Source organism: Meleagris gallopavo, chromosome 7 (genome assembly GCF_905368555.1).
Source record: "Meleagris gallopavo chromosome 7, MGAL_WU_HG_1.1, whole genome shotgun sequence".
NCBI classification, from domain to species: domain Eukaryota; kingdom Metazoa; phylum Chordata; class Aves; order Galliformes; family Phasianidae; genus Meleagris; species Meleagris gallopavo.
This window is the reverse complement of record NC_139410.1, coordinates 21,212,213-21,235,101: the sequence shown is the minus strand read 5'-3', so window position 1 is coordinate 21,235,101 and position 22,889 is coordinate 21,212,213. Positions and strand designations below refer to the sequence as shown.

Genomic DNA, 22,889 nt, shown 5'->3' with positions numbered 1-22,889 from the left:
TATTCTTTGATCTTTGTAAGTTACTTCATACAGCAATACAGTATTCCTATCCTATGCGTTATTCTGCTGTTTTTAAAAGGTGGGAATATGTTCTGATTTACAGTTCTGCTGCTACCATGAAAAATATTCAGTTTCTCACTATTTCTGGCAATTTTTAAATTACAATAGCTAACTTTCTTGTCAGAATTAATTAACTAGGACCTAGAAGACTTGCTAGAATTATGGAGATATTTATCATCTTTCACAGGGGAAAATTTTAAAAGCAGAGATGGTAATTGGCTTGCTTGGAGTTACACAGAAAGCCTGTAAGAGATCTGTAGGAAACAAATCCAAATATTTATGTTAAAGCCCTATGTTTTTGCCAAAACACTTGCACCTATGTCATAATTAATTAGAAAACTGACACTATTGTCCTATTTGAAATCAGCCAGAGCTGATACGACACAGATAATAATACAGCTTAAAGTCTGTACTTGAATTCCCCTTTTGATTCCCAGGAAGGCATCACTAAGCACTGCATGCATTACAAAACCACGGGCTAACCCAGTTAAGTCAATACTTTGTCACTCAGAGCCACTACAAACATTTCAAGTTTAACTTTGAAATTTTTGGTATCATCTACCTCTTGGAAACACCAAGCACAGTGCGGTCCGGAAAGCAAACAATCTTCACAAGTCACTCCACTTTCCAGAGAACAGGTCCCTAAGTTTAAATCCAAGAAGACAAAAAGGTTTTAATAATGTTTAATCATTCAGTCTGTGATGAATCTGCTCACATTGAGAACATAGGAAGAAAACTATAAACATTTAGCCATACATAGTGTTACTGATAAAGTCCTTCCCTAAAGATATTTCTATTAGTAGAACATTAACTCTGGGAAAAACAAAACAAAACAAAGAAAACAACAGCAACACAATTGCTGATAATTAACATACTTTTGCATGCTTTATAGGTGCCCATTCACTGAGAATATAGGAATGTGCTACTGGTTTGCTCCAGTGCACTCGATAAATTTTTCTGTTTGTTTCTGGTATGGGGCAAAACATTGTCAGCATAACCAAAACACCAACGGAGACACCAAACCCCAGATTTATGTATGCTCACTCTCTATACCTAAAATTGCTTCACCCAGGTCTGTAGATTCTTGATATTATTTTAATTTGTTGTGAAAGTACTGGTGAAACGTTGAGCCGCTTGTATGTTATTAAGCTTCTCAGTGAATCAAACAGTGATTAGTATAACCATAACTACTCAGATGCCTACCTATTTCATACATATTGCGCTATGTAATGTCCACATAAATCATAGACAAATTCACAGGGCTGCTCTTCAGCAGCATGTCAAGAAAACAGTCATCAAACAGAAAGTAGCAATTAAATACGGGAGACAAAAAGCTATTTAGTATCAACTTAAAGCAAGAAACAAAGCAAAAATGGTTTTGAAATGCATCTCACGGCCCCTGAGTCTTACCTTGCACATCATTATTTCTTTGCAGAAATAGGAAAAAGAGGCAAAGCAATTCAATCCCCATTCGTTTTCAGTGCTGGCTGTGTGACAAAAAGTGTTAGCGTGTTAATTATCGTCCACGGAAAGGCAGAATGTCGTAAAAATCATCACACATTCCCAAAGTGTATGCTTTCAGATGTCACCTACAACAGACTGCGAGGAAACTTCAAACCTATCAGCACAGAGCATGAATGAAAATGAAAACAACATCTACCGGGGCAGGTAAAGACGGCAGGCTGTACATAGAGGTAACCTGAACACGGTTATCACTTCCTTGTTTTCCTGTACTCCTTATAAGGTATACAGTCAGAAGGAAAATTCATTCAGGTGAAGACTTCTATCAATTCCAGTTACTCTGGGTCCTAAAGCAACCCATCCAAGAGCGTTTTTTTTTTGTGTGTGTGTGCATGTCTGTGTGTGTGTATTGAGCCACTCTAAAACAATTCCTTTAATTGTTCCCTGAGAGAATATGTTAGGTAAGAGATCGTAAGGTTGCTAAGTGAATATACCTGGAGAGATGTAAAAATCCCATTTTTTCAGATTCCCTGGTGTGGAGGGAAGCTTGTAAAGGCAGCTGTGGAAAAAAAAAAAAAAAAAAAAAAAAAAAAGAACAGAAATTATTCAGTTGTTGCAGCTGAGGACCCGGCTTTGGTTATTCAAGATACAGAACACGTTGATTTTATTAACATTACAAACTGGAAAGGAAACGCTGCAATTGTGACTTTTTCTTAATATGCAGAGGAAGGAATAACTGCATTCCCAGTTCTGAAACTGACTTGAAAGAAATCACTTCAGCTTCAGTCCCACAAAAGTGCCCAAACATTCAGCAGAAGTGCAGCCCAGATAAAAAAATATAAAAATATTGCTATCTCTTCCCCCACCAACCCAACTAGAAATGGAGGCAAAATAAGCATTTCTTACATCATAAAAGGAAATTATATGTATTATTTCTAGATTTCATCTAGCTTTTATGTTTTGCTACTCTCAGTTTTGAAAATGATTTGTTCAGGACAACTCCTCTCTCATTGTGAGGGTCTGCAACTGGCTCTATGCACTGCAGTGTAAAATTGCAATTTCATTAGTTGTATTGCTGATCTGTCCTTATAACCTCTTTTTCCACCATCAGAAATCCCACCAAAGCAGCAAAGCTAGCTTGTGAAACTGAGCTGCACTCATTGTGAGAACTGACAGGATCAGACCTCCCTTTTCAAACCTGGTGGTAGCTGCAATTTTGGGGCAGGATGTGACAGTAGGGATAGGTCTATACTAGTAAACCCAACATGCCTGGAAGCATTCCTGGGTATGGAGGCCAGCTGGCACAGAAAGAACCACGTTTATGCTTGCAAATTGCCTATTGGGACCGTTCTAGCAACCAAATTGTGCCCAGAAATTGTTTGCAGAGAGTGTTAATTGGAAGAGGTCAAATTCCTGCCAAGGAAGCATTTTAACAGTTTCATAGCATAAAGAATTTCATTCTAGTGCCTGGAAATATTCCCAGGCACATCCAATTTTACTAATATTTACACAGTCCACAGGTAGTTTCATAGCAGCTCCAACTGGATTACGTCAAGCCTACCTTTGCCCTGCCCTCATGCTCACACCCCTTGGCTCTTACTGGTGTCCAAACAAACAGTGAGCTGATTCAACCTCATCCAATAAAAATCCACACACCTTCTGTAGGCAGGCTGATCTTCACCTGGCTGAGTTCCCTGTCCTCAGTTGCTGCCCACCCCAGTACGAGCACCAGTTTGAGGAGAGAGGGAAGCAGACAGAGCTGGCAGCGGGATGAGAATATGGCAGTCTGGTTACAACCCACCTTAGGCTGTTGTGGAACCACACCTTAACATTTCTATTTACAACAACATTCCAAAGTCTCCTTCAATTTCTTTCTATACCTAGGAGTGTCTTGCTCACCTACGACAATTTCTTGTGGCATGAAAAAAGCATCAATTAAATTATGTTCTCTTAGCTGGTGAGGATGCAAGTCTATGAAGGACAATGACTGTAGTTACATGAGGTCAATAAGAAATGGAGTCGACTGAAAATGTTTGCTCATATGAAGACAAAATCCTACTGTAAGTGCCATCCAACACATTTTATTTCCTTGTCTTTAATTTACATTTGTGTGCATGTCCTATAATATTGTTGCTATGCCTACAGCCTCTCACAGCTCCAAAAAACTAGTGCTTGCCCTTTCAGTGTAGGAGTTCACTTTGCAGCTCTTACCAGCCTCCGGCAATATGACAACACCTCAAAGAGTGTGCTCAAAGGACTACGTGGCAGTCCTTCAACTACCAGATACCAGACACCAGCAGTCTGCAAGGGTAAGGACCAGCCAGCTGAATAGCTGGCAGTTAGAAAAAGCTTGTTTTCAGATTCAAAATACCAAAATTTTAAAGAAAGAATTATACAACCTACATAAAACTTACAAATACTGTTTGACATTATTGGTTCTCTGTTTGTGTAGTAACATTTTATATAGGTCTTGGCAAGGACAGCACAGCTGGGGGCTAAGTGCCTGCCTCTGAGTGGGATGGCTTCCAAATCTGAATTAGTCTTATCTTCAGTAAAACAAATAAGTTTCTCCAATTTATTGAAGACAGGCCTCTCCAGATTGTCTGTAGAGCAGAGAAATAAAAGGACATGGCAAAACAGGTAACAACAAAAACAAACACACACAAAAAAGAGAGAAGAACCAAGTTTCACTTTGGCTTTTAAAAACTCACACAGTGAGAAGATCGTAGGACTGGGCAGAGTGGGAATGACAACTTCACTGACACTGATAAGAGAAGTCTTGGGCAAGGCAAATAAAAAAACCTGAGTGTGAAGTAGATTAAACTTGTTTTGCAATGTCACTAAATATCTGATGTGATATCTAAAGATAATGCGTCTAGGAAGTTCCTCTACTAATGTATTGTTTTATTGGCTTGAGCTGCTACACATGCCAGAAAAAATGCAATCTGGAATAGTCACGCTGATCTGGGGAGGATGTGTAAAATCTTTGGGGTCATGGTATTGCTTGATTCGACAGCATTTTCCTTCTTTAAGAAGTTATGTAATACAGCCTTGTTCTGTTAACCCAAATTAGAGGCATCGGCCCGATGAGGCGTAACAAAGGGGAGATTACAGTACAGACAGTGCAAATATCACTGTTTTTATCCCCCACTACATGTTCATTTTAGAGCAAGTTCTGATCTTACTTAAATCAGAGTTATGGTTTTATAATGACACATTGCAGCAGAATATAGCTGTTATCTTGTGTCTTCAGTATGAGCAACACTGAATAATGCAGGTCTGTGCTTCTTTAAAAGGTAATAAAATTTCTATAGAATAAAATCTTTACTGCATATTTTTCCCCATACCTGGCATTTATAATACATGAAGATAGCACAGAAAGATATTTTGGTCATCCAGTCAACCTTTAGTACATTCACCAAGGAGTAATTAACATTGAAGAGGGGGGGGGGGGGCAGGGTGCGGAAGGGAAGAAAAAAAAGGAAAATTTTCTGGATAGGGGATAAGAAAGTAAAACAATATTAGCCTCAAGTTGTATTTCATTAATAAGTGTTCTTTCCTCTAAAAGCAATGTCTAACATTTCTGACAAACTGAGCTGAATTCAGTGGTGAGACTGGTGATGGGTCTCTAAATTTTCACAATGGGAGGTGTTTACTTTCATTCAGATCTAAAAGTTACTTCATTTTAGAAAAAATACCTCCTGCAAATAGAGTATAAACTGAGGTAGTGTGATTGTAGAGACAAGGAGATCAGACCAAGAGGCAACAACAATTTTCTCCTGCTGCACTAGACAATACCTGCAAGAAGAGGCATGTCGGGTCCAAAGAAAGTTTAACAATCAACATAATGCCCCAAGTTCATTGGACCAAGGAAAATCTCTTGAATTAGAAGAGATGCATATGGAGAAGAAATTCCTGTAGATGATCTCTCAGACTCACAGCTCTTAATTTGCAATGTTCCTCTCATATACAATCTCACTCTCAGAGCCTAGAATAATACTGAGTAATCTAAAATCTGGATGTCTCACAGGATGAAACAATTGTGTGGGTATTTACAGAGGTGTGGGAAGTGCTTCCTGCCCTTCAGAAAACTTCTGTGTTTTCCTGCCCAGCCCTGTAGAAATGGAAGTAGTGAGATGCAGATCAGAGTTCAGGTCAAACTTTTTGACCAAAGAGATAGTAACTGAAGGATGTGCAAAAGTCTATAAAGAAGTGATACAAAGAAGATACAGGTTTCATAGCTACCCAGTTTTGTTAATCTGTGCCAGGATAGGTGCGTATAGCTGCAACAGAAAACAACCCCAGTCCGAAGAAACTGCTGTCAGTATTTGAGCCCTGCAGAAACGACACAGGGTGTGGTAAGTGGAGATATGAGTGTCCAGCAACTGAGTTCCCATGTTTTGACTTCTAGTGGGCTGCACGAGCTGAATGGCTGCAGGTTGGGCAGGAAGGTTTCCCTGCAGCCCTGTGACTCAGGCCATGACTCATGCTTCGACCTTCTCTTGTTTCCGGTGCAGTGTGCTGCTGCTACACAAGGGCAGAGTGAAGTCAGCAAGCCACCTCTTAGCAAACAGGGAGGAAGTAGGAGGGATTGTTCACCAACTGTGCAGCAAACAGCAGGCAGACAACCCAGGGTGTTTTCAATCTGTGTTTACCTTACCCACAGCTCTGACCCAGCTTGTTACAACCAAGGCTGTGAGCAAATCTTCGTTCTCAGTTTTCTTTGAGTGATTTAACAGTCTGAAAGATCTGTTTGATTTTCAGATTTGAATAAATTCTCACTCAAACCCAAATAGTCACAGCTCTGAATTGCATCAGGGCTCAGATGGAACTGGTAGAAAATCATGTGGTTTCCTGCTGGGACCTTCACCCATTCCACAGCATTCAGAACACACCAGGAACTTCCACATGGCCCACTGAATCTGGTCTGGGCTTCTGCTTGATTCTCACAGTTGCACTGCACATCTGTTTCTCTCTGTGTTTTAAAAGCAATGCTGGTGGGACCCCAGAGCAACACTCAGTGCTGTGCTGGTGGCTGGGATGGCCCTGAGCATCAACATCAGCTCCACAAGATTTAACTTGACAGTGATGGTGACAGAGCACTGGAACAGGCTGCCCAGAGAGGCTGTGGAGTCTCCTTCTATGGAGATATTCAAGACCTGTCTGGAGCCTACCTGTGCGACCTCCTGTAGAGTACCTGGGTTAGCAGGGGGGTTGGACTCAATGATCTCTCGAGGTCCCTGCCAACCCCTGCAATTCTGTCAAGCTGTTACTGTTAACTGCATGATGTCAGATCTCTGCACTTGAACTAGAGAGCTCTCTGCAGATTCTCTCTTTCAGATGTACACTGAAATCAAACTCTGCCTCCTGTCCCTGTTACAAAGGCAGTCCTGAGACACACAACTTCAACTGCATAGCAAGAAGTGCTAAGGGTGAGCAAGACGAACTTGGTGACAATGCCCTGCTTTGGAAAAAGCCAGTAGGAAACAGTAATTATGATGTATTCATATCTGACTTATCTAGATAAATTCAAAACTACCAGGCTGGGATTCAATCACTGTTTAAAAGTACTTTTTTCCACTGGGATCTTACACAGAGAAAATGTATTTTTAGTATAACTGACCTTGTATACTTAGGGGTACAGAACTCCAGTGTTTTGCTGAGACACAGGGACTGAAAAACATTAATCTAAAATAGCCAAAATAGATAAGCGCATTCAACTCAGCACTCAGCTGCTACAAATGGAGAAAATGGGTTGACTGAAATGAGCTGGATTTATGAAGCTTTCAAGGAGTTATTCTGAACTTTGGAAGCATGGTTTCTATTCACAGGCATGCAGAATTCAGTACTCTCTTCCTGCCTGAGGGCCCAGGCACTTGGTGGAAAGAGGTGGATTTGGGGTTTCAGGAGCTCTTTGTGCAGAGTGCTGCCATCTGATGGCTGCTCTGCTGCTCTGGAGCAGAGAAGGATTACCTGACAACCTATGGGCATAACGGTGGTCAGTATTAACTCCACTACTGCCCATGGGCAATATTTTGTCTCACTCTGCATTTAAGAACTTTTGGAAACAGTTATACCTTTTTTAAAACAATTTGGTCGGTTATGTTATTATCTTAAAGTTATAATTTTTTGGTTAGCATAATTTTAAACACTTGAACAAAAACCACACCAGACCAAGAATATGCAAGTAAAACAATCACTAGATAAAGATAAAATCAACTAACTCAATTTAAATTGCCCTGAGTAATACAAAAAGGATAAGGCACAGCATGTTTCCCTAACAATGCTTTCCAGGAATTCCAAATGAATCATAGAATAGCTTGAGTTGAAAGGGAAGGCAAGGATCATCAGATTCCAAAGCCCCCTGCCACAGGCGGTGTCACCAACCACTAGATCAAGTACTGGATCAGATACAAATTCTATCAATAATATTTGATTGATACCTTCTTCTTACTTCAACTATATATGACAGCACTGCCTTGCTTTGGCCGAAAATTTTACAAGATTGGAATAACTGTAATTTAAAACAATTAAAAATTTTTCATTCTTAATGTTTTGCAGCATGCCAACACATCACAGGAGGCCATAAAGTCACGTTTTCTTTGTGAACCAATAGATTAACAGAAATTTCAAAAAATACTGCTGTTATAGTAACATCATAAGATTGCTCAGACTGTCTCTCTGGCAGAGAGGCAAAGAGAAAGTGATTCCACTCACCTTTATGCTACATGCAAGAAATCAGTGAATTCTGTATTATCCCGTTTAAAGGCAAGTGAGATCCATTTTGCTGCAGTACCCTCACTCACATTGGTTTGTTCCTGTTACTCTTACTAGAAGACCGTTTCAGAGACTTCACTCTTCTTATGGATGGAGACCCTCTAAACTCCAGCCAAGATCGACTAACTTTCAATTTATATCCATTTGTTTTAGTGACAACATTGTCTGGTAACTCAAATAACTTCTTGCCCTTCCTAGCATTTGCCCTGCCCCTCGTTCCCCTCCCCTGGATGTATTTATAGACAGCAATTGTATAGCTCTCATTCTTTGTTTTGTCCAGTGGTACTTCTCTATGTTCCTTCTGAATTATGGGGACAGACTCTTCCAGGACTCCAGAAGAGCTCTGACCACTGCCTCCTACACTGGTGTCTGTACTTGCATACTCCTTGCTAAGCCACCTACAACATATCTAAGGAGGATCGTTTTTGCCACTTCCATGGCTCCGTTGCAGCTCTCTGAACATCCTTCCATGGCTGACCAAGACGTTATGCCCCTTCTCCAATCTCCCTTGGGCCACATTTTGTAACAGAAATCATTTTCATTTTATGTTAAATCCAATCCCACACCTCCAACTCTCCAGTTCTCCCACTCCGCCTGTGCAAAGGTATGGATGTTTTGGTTGTCTGAGCACGCCACTTTTAGCAGCAATGAAAGCATTAATAATTTCAGAGGTTAGCTGAAACCAGGATTCTTGGAATTCTGTCTGTAACCTCTACAATTCCCTGTTATGAACAGATGGTATCCTACATACATATTCTCAGCTCTTATACATTTTATCAATTATTGTTTTCATCCTATTCTACTCCATTTTATCTACATGTCTTTATTTATTCTTTTTTGCAGAATGTATATAAAATTTGCACATGGTTAATTAATGAATCTATAGGGAGGTTGCCTCTTCTCTACTCTTCTCTCTCCTTTGTTTTAGCAGGTCTTCTAAGTAGAACTTGCTTCTGTACTTGTAATTTAATTTGCTGCTTCTTTCTTCCTTTCAAAATGGGTTATGGACTTCATCCAACTCTGAGCCTACTCTGCTCTTTGGATTTAATTTTCAACTTTGGAAATGTTAGTTATTACTTCTACAGATACTTCCCATCTTGTTTCCATTTTTCTACATGATCTACGCCACTCTTCACAGAAAAGAAAAAGAAGGAAAATAATTATTCATTTTTGGCAGTATCTACATTATTTTTGATCCCTACTCCATCCTTACCGCATACCAGATCTCTTTTTTATCTTTTTGGTATATGAAAATTTTAATCTTCAAATTCGGTTTACAGAAGGTAAGTTTTAGCATATACAATTGCACTTTTCGTTTCCCGAGACAGTTGCTTCCTCTATAGCTTTCACTCTCTTTGCTAACTCCTATTACCTTTTACTGGGGATTTATTCATCCAGCAAAGTGCTAATATCTTTTGTCCTTTACTTACGGTGAGAAGTGCAGATTTGTTATAATTAATATTTAATTTAAAGAAATCCTAATGCTCAGATTTGGAACTTCCATCCACGTGACATCACTAGCAGTTTCTCTAGTTTCTCAAAATTTGTCCTTCTGAAGTACTGCATTTAACATGCCTATTTTTGTTTATTCTTTCAAATATTTTCAATTGAGTTGAGATAACTTTAGTGAGGCTATTTTCTACAACCAGCTGCTCTATGTCATCAGTACCTAACAAAGACCACCTAGAATAGCACCATACCCGTCCAGTGACTGCTCAGTGATGAAATCTGCCAGATAACACACCCTGGAATAACTGACTCTGCTGTTATCGGTAACATTTTCTTTATTTCTGTGCCGTTAAAGTTTTCCATAATGACACAATGCTTGGAAGTCATCTCTGTTACAGATACGTGTAATCATTCTTCAGCAGTCCTTCAGAAGACCCTTATTCACCATATGTTGCCCCAAAAGTTCAACAGCTTTCATCCTGCCCTCATAGTCTCTGCATTGTGCCCAAGTGATGACTTTGTTCCTCTGCTTTTGTTTTTAGCTTCCCTAATAGCCTACACATCAGTTTAAGAGCATACCAGTCACGGATTATTCATCTGCCATGTTTTGCTGTCCTTGAGAGATTCAGGGCCCTGCACTCCTAGCCTGTGTCTCCTTGCACACAGTTTCTGTATACAAATATCTCAGCTTGGCTTTTATGACACTGTGCTTCCTTTTTTATTTTAAATGTCATTGCTCACATTCCTTTTATTCCTGACATCCAGGACATTTGCCTCACGTTCTCACCCACGTTTAATGCTTATTTTTCCTGCCCACATTGCTCCCATCTGACATTTCTTTCTTCCCACACCATTTCCTGCTTTTCAGAGCCAGCCATGGAAATTATTTACGAGTGGCCCCCAAGCTTCTGTCTATTTGCTTTGCTTCCAATCCTTTTATTGTTATATGCATATATAAAGGCATATTTTTTCCACATATTATTTTGTAGTACTGTTACATGATTCAATTATGTTACAGAATCACAGAATCATTTGAATTGGAAAGGACCTTAAAGGTCAACCAGCCCAACTTCTCGCAATGGGGATATATTGCTATCAATTACAGCAATCCTAATTGCAGAAAAAGAATACCACTCATGTGCAGATGGAGTTCAACTGCTTTCTGTGTAAAGTCCTCTTTCCTCTCAAAAGAGAAACGCTTTACTACGCTCCCCATAACAACAATTCTTAAGACATCTGCTACTCTTTATTATTTCACATGCTTTAACACACCCTCTTCAGGAATGGAACTCTGTGGTGGATTTTCCTTCAGGACAAACCTACTCAGACACATATCCCATTTTGTGTTCTTCTCAGTGCTCTCTCCTTTCCCCCTTCATACTACAGCATGAGGTGATGTAAGGTTGTTTCATTCCAGAAATGACGTGTTGCCACAGAGGCCAACGTGGCTGTTGTTTTATAAATGAAAACAAACAAAACAGCCTGTATGCACACGCCGCATATGCATCTGACTGGAATAACATTATTTTAGCTCAAAATTACATCATAGTAGTACTAATGACTTTATGTTTATGGGGCAGTTTTAAAACAGCTTCAGATAAGAGAAAAATATTTTTGAATAAAAGGGACAGAGTGAAAACTTTAATACACTTCTGAACTTGAGTAACGTCAATGGTTTAAGTGTTGGTAAAAAGTCTCATCAGTTCTCCTGAGGGGCTTTTAGTCATTTGGAGTTATCCATTACCTGAAACTATGCGAAGAAAAACATTCAAAGCCAACCTACAAGACATTGTTGTGTTAGGGAAGGAATGCAGACACTGAGTCATGGCTGCAAGTTATTCGTTTTACAGCAGTCAGTTACGATGCTATTTTTTCCAGCTTTACTCTTTCTTTTGATTTCCCATATGTCACTGACCTGGTGAAGGACCAGGACTTCTTTAAGTCAGCCCGCCCACCTCAACCATGTGAGGCACTGGGGAGTCAACCTCAGGGTCACTTTGTGAAGCATGTTAATCAACCTGACAATTACCATGTGAGATATGAGAGAAGAAATGAAAATCTGTGCATGGATTGCAAAATGGCTAAGAAACATTGCTGACAAAACCTGACAGTCCATTATGCAATTTCTTCCAGAGGAGAAGAGAAGTCTTCCAGCATTTATTCATGAAGAGTGAAAGCTTTAGAAATGACTATACTGGTAGCTTTAGTATCTGAAGAACTGGTTCAGAACTAATTCAAGATCAGTTTGCACTCCTGACTAATAAGACTGATGCCTGTACAAAGTGTGCTGAATGCAGTTTGGAAGAGGAATCTGAATGCCCTTTTAAATTGTGGATCAGTCACTGTGCTCAATAACATTAAAGAAGAACAGGAGATACCAAGGAAGAACTCGAGCAGGTTAAACTCTGGTGCTATGGCTGAGCCCAGAGAATGTGTTGAGCCATCTATGTGCTATTGGCAAACCTGCAGGGAATGCAGCTCTTGGGCTCACACTCAGGGGGAACCCCTTTCTTTGTGCTTTCTATAGATACAGTCAGGAGGAAAGAGACTTCAAAGTTGGATCCAGCTGTTTCCTGTTACACAGGACTAACCTGGGCAAGAAATTAGTTATACAACTTAGCCACTGTTAATTTTATGTCTCAATTAATTTGGTGTAATTCAAAGTTATGGCTATTCCAATCTTGTTCTGTAGTGCATCACCTTTCTTGCACACAGGAAAACCACAAATCCCACTTCTGTCTGTTTCATGTTAAGCTGAAGAAAAAAAAAAAAGGGACAGTAAATGACCTACAAACCAAAAACCTGTTAATAATTTCAAGCAAGATTACACAATGAATAGCCAGCAGCAGAGCAAATGTGCTAGGAACAGCTTGTGGAAAGTACAGGTCTCTTGTCCCTGTGATGCCATCATTTTCGCTCTCATTTTAAAAGAGCTAATCAATATTTATGATTTAAAACTTACAGAAAAGCAAGGTCACTGCAGTTTTTTATTCTACTACAACACTTGACTACAACAATTGAGTTACTAGAACCTGTTGCTCACTCTTCTTGATACCCATGTAACACCACATCACTGGTAAAGCATTCATTTTCACAAGGTCTTCCTCAACTTCAGTTTGCCCACATGATGTAACAAAACCTATTTTTCCTTCATTCTTAATTCACTTTGTAAGTTCTCTTGTGTTACTGATTTATTCTTACCATCCTTGCTGTGGTATTTTTCTCTTCTCCTCTGCTTCTTCCTCTCAGTTTTATTTGTTATGCTTAAATGTCAAGGAACAACAGTGTGATTTAGCTACTGCTTCTGAATTTACATATTAATTAAATCTTTCAAGACTTGACCCTTGGCTTACATTCTTCATAGCAGATTATTTTATTCATGATTCTGGTACTGCACTCATTCTACCACTGTAGAGATGAGGATTGCTAAGGGCAGACTGCTCCTATCTTGCATCCCGAACCAGTCCAGGCTCAAATGAAGCACCATGAGCTCCCATCTGGGTAGCATGTGGCTAAGAATCTTTCAGCTTATGGTTTCTATTAATACCTTGAATAACAGCACAGGCATCACAGAGCCCTCATTTCTACAAGAGCAACAGGTAAATGCTGCCAGAACACGCAGTTCAGCAATTGGAACAGGGAATTTCCAAGTCCAAGCCTGAATGCCTGAGCAGAGAACAGCCAAGCACAAGGGATGCAGAAGACAGGAAGCGGTCAGAGGGGAAGCAAAGCTTGCTGAAGCTGATTATAAACAGCCAGCTGAGGTATTGGCAGTAGTTTTATCATCCATTGCTACTGAATCATTGGAATTGATACAATTATGGCATTGTGGGACTGAAGAGGGCAGGAAACACCCCTTGGTGCTGCTAAGGATTGCTGCTACAAGTAGCTTTCCTGCCTGAGGGGGGAGGGGGAACAGCAGCAGCTGCACTCCTACCCTTTAGATGATTCTGCTAAGGTAAAAGCTTTTCCTTAGGAAAAATCAGGGGAAAAAACCCCTTTGTTTTATTAAGAAAAAGCAATGCCTATATGACCTTAATAAGACACCTCTGCAGAGGTAGCCAGGAGGCTCTATCACAGCAGTGCTGTTCCTGGGCACTCTGGCAAAGGCTCATTTCAGGAGCAGCTTGTGCTAAAGGAAAGCCCACTATGTTCAAGCTCTACCTCCCAGCTGACAAGCTTGCAGATGGCTGAGCACTGCCTTGTCATAGCCTTCAAGCAGTTGGTGTCAGCAATAGAAACAAGCCCTAAAGGAGAAATCTGTCCTCAGGTTTGCACCTCTGTATTTCTGAGAAAGGGATGAGAAACACTGTGAGAGAAACGCTGCCCTGTTCCTGCAGGTCTGCTGAACTCCCTGCAGCTGCTCTGCTTGGTGCTGGAAGTAAGCGCTTAAAAACAGACCAGGGATAATCTGATGCATTAATTTGTGGGATTTCTTAATGTACGAGATACCAGAGAACAACTTAGACAGGAGTTCTGGATGCTGTTGAGATGCTGACCATGTCACAGAAGTCTGATTTATGACACATATTCCCATCCTCCTTTCAAAACAAAATGCTGTGTACAGGCATCTTTTGAGATCTCCCAAAACCCTTAGCAGACAGTGTGAATGCTTTAATTAAAGCTTTTACAGAGAAGTAGATCAGGACTACTGTGTCATTTTCCTCCCATGGCATGTTTCTACAAGCTGATGCAGAGTACTGGGTCGATGAGATATATCAATATTATAAGGCACACCATGTGTCAGGCCAAACACATTAAAGGCTGATGTTAAATTTTAACGTAGGTCATGAATCACTCAAACTTATTCAGCCATCCAGAGTTAATATGAAATGAGAAGTATGACTAACAAGTTTGGTGAGGTTTCTGTTAATGTGGTTTTGGTTTTATATAAGCAGGATGAGGAGTATGAATAAAGGTTCAGATCAGACTAAATTGACTCTAGTCATGTAGGAACGATGCAGACATTTAGATCGTGGTGAAAAGAAACTGACAGTTGCATTTTATTGGAGACCTCATCCTAGCTCTGAGAACTAAAAGTCTGACAATTTGATATAGGAAGAGTCTGTTAAGAACACGAAGCTTGTATTAAAAGAAAAACTGAATGTAAAAATGCTGTTTAAACAAAGAATAGGTAATGTTCTAATGGCATGCCACTTTACAAAGTCGCTCTCTTTTTGACCACTTACTGACTTCCTTAGCTAGATTTTCTCAAGGAGTGTCCAACAATAAAATCATTTTGATTTAGATCTCAACTACACCACTCAGTCATGAAGACACAAAGCAGTGACACACTCTGCTTGCCTTCACTGACACTAATCAAAGGCCCTACAAACTGTAATAAGTATTAACAAAGTAACAAAGTATATTTCTGTACTTTGGACAATACGTTATTATTCATGGTTATTTCACTCTATTGTCTTTATATCTACTGGTTATATTTCCTTCATAGCTCACCTCTGTCTAGACCAATACAATTCCTTACAAAAACAAACTTAATCATTACCAGACATGCAAGCTCAGCTGGGCAAATATGTGACATTCTCTAACATTTCTCATCAGATCAACAGTTTCCCTTTCTATTTCCGTAGGATGGAAATATTCTGTTCTTACAAACAAAAAGCTTGATTTCCTCCTTATTGTAGGATATAAGTTGAAGAAGCATCTCATGGTGACGGTCCCTCTTCCTGCACATTTTTGCTAAGTTTATGGTACTTCAACATTTACATCTGGCACTGAGGACAGCATAGAAGCATTCACAGACTCTACAGCTGCGCCAGAAGTGAGAACTTTCAGGACATCCTGCACTGCCAAAGCTCTACAGTGAAAGGCCATTGTTTAGAAATGGCACAACTGTTAGAGATGATGGCACAGCAAAAGGAGCGCTGAGAGCATCACAACCAGAGACGTAAGTAACAGGTCTATTCATAGAAGTGCTTTTCCCCAGGGAATGGAGGCTCGCAAGTGACTTCATTAACTGCTGACAGCAGGCAGACTGCACTGTGCTGGGAGTGAAAGGGAAACAGTCATCAGATGGCCCCAGCCACAGCTGAGGAAAGGCACAGAAGAGATAACTGGCAAGTGCGGTGCTTTCCCCCCATCCGGAAAAAGTTAGTCACATCCCTAAATTTACTGCTCTATTTCTTTCCTTTTGGCAGAGCAATCTTTTTGTGTACACACTTACTGTTTGCACAAAGGGTGCTTGTGCTTCTACTGACTAAATGCACTCTTGGAAACTTCCCAGGTTGTGGAAAGTGGGATGTGAATTCCAGATGGGTTGTTAATTGTAAGGAAACCCTCCAAATATCTAGGCATTTATTACCTTTAATAGCCAAAGACACCCAAGCAAGTCCTGTTATCCATCATTCAGTGCTGTGCTACATTTGACCTCTTCCATGCTGTAAATCCTCCCTGTCCACACGGCCAGCAGAACTTGTGCTTTCTGTATCTCCAGCACATTTCTTCACAGAAGTAGGGTTGTACAGACCAGACAACCTCTATCCCTAGAGTCCCCCACTCTTTTGCAACCTTAAAAGCATTCATCCCTCCCAAGCCTACCCTGAGGGTGCTGAGTATTTACCTAAAGTTTGTTGTCATGTTGTACAGACCACACTATTGGCTAACAGCTGGAAGCCAAAAATAACCATTTTCTACACACAATCACCTCCTACTCCAAAACCAAAGATACAGAAAACAGTGTCTGCTTACCGCCCATCCCCTGGTACACTCGAGCATTTTTGGGTGCAGAGCAGACCTGTCCAACACTGCAGCAGTTCTGCACAGCAGCTCAGATTCCAGCTGGGTCACAGGGAGCTTCTCTTTCTGTGCATAGCAGTTTGTTACTCCTTGCCAGCCCCGCAGCTGAGACTTCTTCTGGAAAGCATGCACTGTCCTATTTCTCCTAACTTTGGTTTTCCCCTTGTGCTCTTCACACTCACTGGGTGCCTGAATTTCAGAGATCAGTACTTTGATTGCTGACCATTTTCTAGGATCCACAGAGTGGAAAACGTGCTATATCGTCTAGAAAGTTTGAAGAAAAGTGGCCTAAAATGCCACTGGTCAAAAGACCTATTCTTTCAGAGGAGGCTCTGATAGCCCTTCGTAACCAATGCAGCTATTTATAGGGATGGTGACAGTGTGTCTAACCCCACAGCACAATGAGCATGAGACGGTCCACACAAGATGTGATGATAGAAGCCATTCATAAAATCAAAACTGGAATTCACATGCTGAATGTCAATAGTGATTTAAGCAGCCACTTTCTTGCCTCACTCCCGAGGGAAGAAATAAAAGTCCCATTGTCCCGTTCACAATCTCTCTGTAATAATGAATCCATTAGCATAGTGAGCAATGTTGAAGCTATTCTGATTTTTAGAAGTTCTTTTTTGTTCATGTAATCCTATTTTACTCTCTTCCTGAAAGTCAGCACTTCTGTCTCCCAAACATTCTCTCTCCAGCCAGGTCACATGCACTTTCTCAAGGTATTTCTTTCCTATAAACCAGCCAGTAGGAGCAGGAACACCCCAGCGTGCAGGGACAAAAGGCCAGGGGAAGCAGCGTAAGGAAAGGAAAAGCAAATAGAGAGCAGGCAGGCTGAGGTCAGCATCTAGCCCAGACCCCAGTGCAAGCTCCAGAACTCCACTCCACTAGCCTCAGCACCAGTTAGAGACGCCTCACCACTGTCGCATCTCTCCCCCTACTGCAATAAATAAAGCTAAACCTGACCTCTGCCAACCCCAAGCAGGACTTCAACAGCCACCCCACGTACCTGGGGCACAGCTGTTCTGGATTACACCCAAAGGTGGGAAGGAAAGAAGCCCCTTGCTGCAAGCTGTGGGGGCTGCTGGGGTTACTCTAATAGTAGCATGAACTATGCTTGTATCTGCCTTTGACTAGACATTTTTTTAGGCCTGAGATGGCTTTCTATTAAGTGCAGCCTGTGGTGAGAGGGTAGTGGAAGGCCATCTCTACCAGCACCTGCTGAGGTGGTTCAGAGGGAAGGGAAAAGGCAAGCGAACAAGAGACAGGAAAGGTTTGGAGAACTGGATATAGACCAAAAGCTATGTCAGATAATGTCAAAACAGAGTGCTAAGTTGCACTGTAAGAGAAAAGTCCCTTACGGCAGACTGGAAAAAGTGGTGGAGAGCAAGTTTTACTAAGGAGGAGCAGTAACACTTATTGCCACCAGCAGTGCTATAATGTGATGGAAAGTACAGCAGTAACAGCAGGATGGCAAACTCTTTCATTGCAGCAAATGAAAAAAAAAAAAAGAAGAAATAAAGAAAATCTGCTTACCTTTGGAAGGCCTCACGTAAATAGGAACCTCCAGCAAAATGCCCTCCTGTTCACTGCCAACCCTTAAATGAGGTCTGGGAAGGGGTGGTTCCTGACTCCATCCTTCTGGTCACTCAATGCACTCCATGCACCTGAGCTTCCCTGGGGTGGCCCTGCCTTCCCACCAGGTGCTCAATCACTGGTTCAGACCATGACTTAGTATTTCTGCTACACTATCTATGAACTTGCATTAAGGCTTTCTATTGATATATCCCCGGGGAGCTAACTGGTGCCTGAAGTTATACATCAACAGTTGACTTGAAGGCCAGAGGCATCCAAAGACCATATATGTTGGAGGGACGCAGCAAGAAACCCCACCGTGCTGTGGTGGCCACTCCCTGCCCACCTCTGGCTGTCAGCAGCCTTCTGTCAGACACCCATCAGTCATGGCTTTGGCAAGGTATGTCACCAAGCAGCATCTGCCACACACCAGGCTACAGTAGGTCATTAGAATCAGATAACTCATTACAACTGATGGAGTTTGTTGTTGTTCATAGCATTTTTATTTACTGAAACCAGTGTAACCTCATCCTAGGTGCATCTCCTGAAACCCTCCTTTCAATACAACAATCAAGATGCTTTTTTTTTTCGCTTTACTTTTTTCATGTAATGATTTCAGGAGGAGAGGTATAAAAGCCAAGAAAGCAGGATGCTAGATGCAGGGACAGAATTTATGCCATCTTGTTAGTTTCCATACAGCACCCAAGTACAAGCAGCTCAGCTTGACAGTGCCTGTTGTGGCACTTACAATTATTAAACCAATTTAATACAGAAGTTGCTGCAAACAGTAAAAGTGAGCCTTGCCATCTTCCAGGGCTGAGCTGAGTCAAGGTGAAGAAAGCAATGCCCATCAGCAGGATCAAGACAGTGAGTGGCTCTGGGGGTAAACATTAGAGCTGTCTCACAAGCAGTTCTTGTATGTATGAAAATACATTTAAGGTTGTTTTGTTTTGTTTTGTTTTGTTTTTAATGATTCTAAAAAAAGAATTCACATAGAAAGAGACAGGGAAAGACTTCCCTGTGCCCTTCCAACACAGAAGCTGAATTTTGCCTTTTATTCCTGGTGGAATTTACAGCTAAGAACAAGAACTGAGTTTGTCCTTAGATGTGTACATCAGGGAAAAAGCATTTTTTTCTGCATCCATGCAGATGAACAATGATGGAAAATAGGAAGGGAAGAAGAATTTTGTTAATATACATGTCCTAATGCACAAACAATAAGTAAGACCTGAAAATACTTTCACTTTAATAGAATGCAGGCTCTCCATCCCTGGAAATGCACTGTTTTCCTTCAGAGCAAACATTCATTCATTCTATACACTGCCCTGAGCCTCACAGCTGCAAGAGCAGTGTCAGCAAAGCAGAGGATCTCATATACAACAAACAAATTACATCTGAAATTACTTTGGACAAGCTCAATGAAACCAAATGCCATCACCGCTGGTGGCCATTCCCTTCACCAACCATAGGACTTTGTCCAGATGCATCCCCGGAACACCTGGGGTCCAACAAACCCCCATGAGAACTTCATCAGAGCACAGAAGATAATTTTGTATATAAATCTACTATGTAAAATTAACTTACGGAGTTACCTGAATCTTTTCTGGGACCAATTCTTCTGAGCTGTACTTATTTATATAAGATCAAAGTTATGACCAGATATCTCAGGCCTGTCTTCCCAAAGATATTTAACTAATCTGTGGCTGAGATTTCAGGCAACATTCATGCTAAATGAAGTCATATATGATTTTAGATCTCAATGGGCAAATATTGCCTGCACTCGATTTGTAGATAGGAAAGGATGCTGGAGGTGGTGGTGGTAGCAGTTTGTGTGTTATTACTTCTATTACACTACTGCCTCAATCAGAAACAGATCTCTGTGGTAGGGATCACGTGAACATAATTAGACACTACTCATTGAACAGAGACATGGCGTATGAGAGAACTTCACAGCAATAAAGGCAAATTTTGGGGTGTATACCCCACACAGAAGTTGCCAGAAATGAGGCATGGTAGTGGAGATGGGCTGAAAGGATGCTAATGCCTGTAAAGGAACAGCAGCACAACACAGTGTGGGCAGAGGAGGAGTGTGTGTGATGTGATGGGAGTAAAAAGGCTTCAATTCTGCTCTTTGGTAAAGAGGACCTTTCATTGTCTGCCCCAGGTTGACTGCACTGCTGCCAATCATCAGAGCAGAATCTGGTATTAAATGTCTAGCATTACTTTATCATAATCCTGAGTGAAATGGAAGGCAGCATTAGTAGCCTCAAAGAATGAATGAGGAAAATATCCAAAATCTATCCAAATGTTCATCATTGTTCAGACATCTATCTGTTGTGCCATGCAGTGAGTGACTATGGGTGTCATGCGGGACTGAGGCTCTGGGAGATGTCACAAACCATTCCAGTTGAACTGAAAAATTGCATTTTTCAAATCATCCTTCACGCAGTAAAATATCTGAAAATGCCAAAATGGGATCAGGCTTTACAAATGGACTAGAATATCTTTTATTTTTTAAACAGAAAACCAAGAAGGTTGAAGTGATGCATAGCTCCAACAACCCTGAGAAACAGCTAATGTGTAACTTCATACGTACTGTTTCCACAGCCAAACAAATATCTGGAACACCTCACAAATTAAAGGGCACCTTTCATGTGATTTACACAAATCATCAAAAGACATGAACTGACCGATATTTCAGAATGAATTGCATTCTCTTTCTCAGAGTCAGCATCAATGTTTTAACTAGAAACTTATTGGAACCACATTGTCATTATTTATTTATGTATATATTTAATTAATCAGTTGCACTGTTCTTTTATTCCTACCTGCAAATTACAGCAATAATGGGAGCAGACGTAGACCGTGTGCTATGCAACGTTTAGCACTACTTACCATTCAGGACAGACTTTCCAATTCAGAAAGCACAGAATGCATGGCCACACCCACTGTCAGAACAACCCTCCTGGACATATCATTTATCTCCATCGTGGTAATAAAGAGATTCCTGGCATTCTGGCATTAAGAAACCAGAAGTAATATATTAGTTTTACTTTTCCTCTGCTACTTAAAAATGAACACGTATGATAGAGCACATAGTTTAGAAGACTATGAAGATAGTGTCCTATCCAAATGACAGACTGCCTGGTTGATTTACATGTAATACCAAGTGCTCGTATGAGAAAAGGTTAAAATTAGATTGACAAGCAAATGTGCTACCAGACTGCTGGCTGACAAATGGCAAAGTTATGCCAGCGTATTACTTATTCTGGAGGCGCCCGAGCAGCAAGCGGGAGATAGTAATTCATGTGCTAGAATACATTCACGTTCAGCATAAACAAAGAGACCCCAGGGTCTGCAATGGGAACATATTAACTCTAAGTAATTTCTGTCAACAAATAAGTCAGTGGTAAAATCTTATTAGATATGGAATCTGAAAGACTTGTGTTTTCTGAAGTCAAGAGCAGGCTGCTCTGCTGTCGCTCAAATGAGATCAGAGCAGTGCCCTACAAGGACCGCACTGTTCTTCAAGAAGCTGGCTATTGTGCTGTTCTCCTTCCTCCCAGCACTCACACAGTGCCCTCACACATCAGCCACGGGACTTTTCATGGTGGCTTTTGGGCTGCAGTCTGACTGCATCTTGGTCACCATGGGAAGCAGCCTGGTTATCACAGGGCCATGGAGTCCTTTGAGCTTTGAGTCCTTAGAGGCCACCTAGTCCAACCCCCCACAATGAGCAGGGACACCTACAGCCCCATGCCCTCTCCCATCTCTTAAGAAAATTCTGCCGAGGCCCATGCAGCCAGCTGCCTTTAGCTCATTTACAGGCATCAACTGAGGAAGAATTTTAACTTGCTTTAATAATTAGCAGCTGGATAATGGTGATAATGAACAATTAACACCCAGATGTGCCTCAATTTGTCTACAAACTGGAAATAAGATTCTGAAAAAGATGAAAACAAGATAATTACTGGCAGCTGCTTCTTTGTAACTCATCCTATGCAGCCTAATACAAATAAACTTTCATTTTTGTTTCATTATCAGGTGGACAGTACAAAACTGGATCGTACTCCCTTTGGCATTAATGGAAATTCTGCAGCTCACTCCCATGGAATTGAAGGTTGGCTGCAGAGTGAATTTCTCAATATGTGAACGTGAATCAATTAGGATTTTACAAAGCAGATATCGCTTGAGCTTACCCCTCATTGGAACAATTTTTTTGACATTTTGTTAATATGAAGCTATCCTAAAGCTTTAACAGACCCAAGCCCATTTGCCAACCTGTTTCCTTAGGGAAACGTGTTCTAATTCCCTTTCAAATAGCCATGACAGACAGCATGTTAGGGGAGGGAGCTAATTGTCCCCATTAGTCATCACCTTGTCAGGATGACTGGCAGCCAGGAGACATCAGGCGTGCTCGAGGAGCTGCAGCCAGTTAAGATCTCCTCGGTGTGCACTGAGAGACACCCCAAGGTCTGCTGCCCCTTGGTGACACCTGGAAAATCCGTCAATATTTTATGCCGGGTCTTTAAAATTCCCAATAGTATTTTTTTCTTCTCCCAAAACTACTGTCAGGTAATGGGGAGGAAGAAAAAAGGTGAATCTGAGGTTTGAATCACGGCATGGTCCCACTCTAGCCTCCTCTGCTGAGGTATTGCCCTCAGTGATGGCGATGGCCAGGGACACGCAGCAGCAATTTGTTATAATCTGAAACAATCCAGTAGGGTGCAAAATAGCCTCTCTAAAAAGAGCATTCATTTCTGGAAAAAATTTTGCTTATTGAAGCTATGAGATACAGAATGGAATTT

The 22,889-nt window shown here is 41.0% G+C and overlaps 1 protein-coding gene across 3 annotated transcripts in view; it reads right to left on the bottom strand.

Moving 5' to 3' along the window:
• The window catches only part of ITGB6 (integrin subunit beta 6), a 46,280-nt gene extending 29,477 nt beyond the window's left edge, over positions 1-16,803 (bottom strand). Inside the window, exons 1-4 of one of the 3 annotated variants that reach the window (XM_085228165.1) lie at positions 16,456-16,803; positions 2,016-2,080; positions 1,471-1,547; positions 623-702 (exon numbers count right to left, since the gene is read on the bottom strand). In XM_085228165.1, the coding sequence (XP_085084291.1) occupies positions 623-702; positions 1,471-1,531 (141 nt within the window). In that variant the 5' untranslated portion in view covers positions 1,532-1,547; positions 2,016-2,080; positions 16,456-16,803. Of the gene's footprint in view, positions 1-622; positions 703-1,470; positions 1,785-2,015; positions 2,081-16,455 lie in introns of those variants that run through there. The other 2 variants (XM_085228166.1, XM_085228164.1) reach the window with 2 other exon arrangements.
• Between the last annotated feature and the right edge of the window lie 6,086 nt (positions 16,804-22,889).